The 2018-nt window shown below is 49.6% G+C and overlaps 1 protein-coding gene across 1 annotated transcript in view; it reads right to left on the bottom strand.

The window, feature by feature from the left end:
- Nucleotides 1–241: 241 nt before the first annotated feature.
- Nucleotides 242–2018, bottom strand: part of LOC105310576 (kinesin-like protein KIF26B) — a 4212-nt gene continuing 2435 nt past the window's right edge. The window contains exon 2 of the mRNA XM_011386731.2: nt 242–1993. Coding sequence (XP_011385033.2) covers nt 1439–1993 — 555 coding nt within the window. The 3' untranslated portion in view covers nt 242–1438. The remainder of the gene's footprint in view (nt 1994–2018) is intronic.

The following is a 2018-nucleotide window of genomic DNA, read 5'->3' on the forward strand; positions in this document are numbered from 1 at the left end:
ACCTCTTCCTTGGTATGCCACGTCTGAAAAGGAGCCACATTTGAAAAAGGCGGGGCCAGGAGGTTGCTTGGGGGTTGGTGGAGGCACTGGAGGCAGCTGTGGTGGGGAAACCCCTTCCCCAGGCGGGTTCTGTCACTACCTGTGTGGCCACAGGTCATTCTATTTAAAATCGGAAAGAAGATCAAACATCTGCCCTGCTTCCCTCACAGACCTATCATGGGGTTAAGTTAAATGATGTGTGTGCTATATTTTGTAAGCTACAAAGCACTCAGTAAATGCAATGTTTGGCAGTCCAAGAACGCCAGCTTCTTAAGATAATGATCCATGTCTCCCCATGTTCTTGCAAGATATCAAGAGAAACAATCTATATTCCTTCTCACAATCTAGAAAAGTTACCAGGAATTTTATCGGCCACATTTCACTCATGTTATGTTACCCTGTATCTTTGCCCCATAGAACAAAATCTGTGTGCTACGTGTTCGCTCGACTTGCTTCTTTTTTCTCTTGGGCATGTGGACAGATTGGCTTTCTCAGCCTCCCCTGAGGGAAGGTTGGGCCAGGAGACTGGATTCTTGCCAGTGGAATGTAGATAGAGTTATGTATACTCCCCCCAGAGTCCCTTGTGAGAACCTCTGTATTCTCTCTCTTCCCTCATTTTTCTGGCTGGTTGTGCAAGATCTGGTGGGAAGCTCTGAGGCTCCTGGAAAACGGTGACATGCTAGACAGAGGAGCCTAGGTTCCCATGTCATAGTGGAAGGCCACCCACCAAACACCAGCTACGACAGAGATACGAGTAAGAAATGACCTGAGGTCCTTTGCTACACCAAGTATCTTCCCTGACTGATACACGCCATGAGCTTGGCCACCTCTCCACGCCACAGTGGTCGTCAACGCTTTCTGCTGCTTCCCACGTGACTGATGCAGGGGACATGGAGGAAACAGATGGTAAACCCAACCCTCATCCAACAGAAAACTCAACCGAGAAAAATTAAAAGAATTTTTTTAGATCCCTTGGCTGATTTAAGACCTGATCTCTTATTTCTCTAGGGAAACTTGGGAGTACATGCTAATTTATATAACTGGAAAAAACAACAACAACAACAACAACAACAACAACAAGAAAAGGGAAAACACATTTGCTAAACTAATTGCAATAGTATTTAAGGTGAGTTGCAAATAGAAAAGGATTATGGTCCGTCAAGGTGGAACAGGTCAGGAAGGGTGTCTACACATCTTTTAGACAGTGTAGACAATGGAGGCAATGCGTTATCAGGGATCACTGGTTTCTCATATATTTTATGATTGTTTAGCAATGTCCAGTGGGGCCACGTGGAAGCGCGAGGCTCTGAGTTGGGGACGCCCCAGAAGGACCGGAGTGGAGAAAGGCAGTGTCGCCCACTTCTCTGTTTTGACTCTAGTTAATCCTGTTCTTCCTTGCTCAGAGACTACTTACCTGGTAAGGGTACAGGGTGACCCCGTTGGTTCTCGACAGGGACCAGGTGCCATCCAGGTATTGGTGAGCCTGGATGGCCACCGAGTTGAAGATATTCCCATTGCTGGGGCTGGTGGCCATCTGGAGGCTGACTTTGGCCTGGTGGGTTGGGGATCCACCCTTCTTCTCAGCCCCATTGCTGACCCCGAGGCTGTTGGGTTTGCTGCTATGCTTGTTGGTGACGAAGGCCGTGTAGTTGGAGGAAGCATAGGGGGTGGGCACAAAGGCCCAATCCCTGGGCTGCTGGAGGCCACCCATGTGCCGGGACCCCACCAGGGCGGGGATATTGGAGAGGGGCGGGGGCGAGCCAGGTGAGCCATCATAGTAGTGCTCACTGCCAGCTGCCTGTTCCAAGGTCAGCACCATCTGGATAGCCTCCTGCTTCAGCTGGTTCAGGTGCGTGGCACAAATGTCACAGCGGTTGTCTCTGTCATTCCATGCCTTCCGGATGGTGTTGGGGACCTGGAGCTTGTCGTGAATCACAGCCGAGAAAGCAGGATCCTGGAGAATACACAAGCAGAAAAAA

The sequence above is a fragment of the Pteropus vampyrus genome, unplaced genomic scaffold (genome assembly GCF_000151845.1).
Source record: "Pteropus vampyrus isolate Shadow unplaced genomic scaffold, Pvam_2.0 Scaffold6451, whole genome shotgun sequence".
Lineage (NCBI taxonomy): Eukaryota > Metazoa > Chordata > Mammalia > Chiroptera > Pteropodidae > Pteropus > Pteropus vampyrus.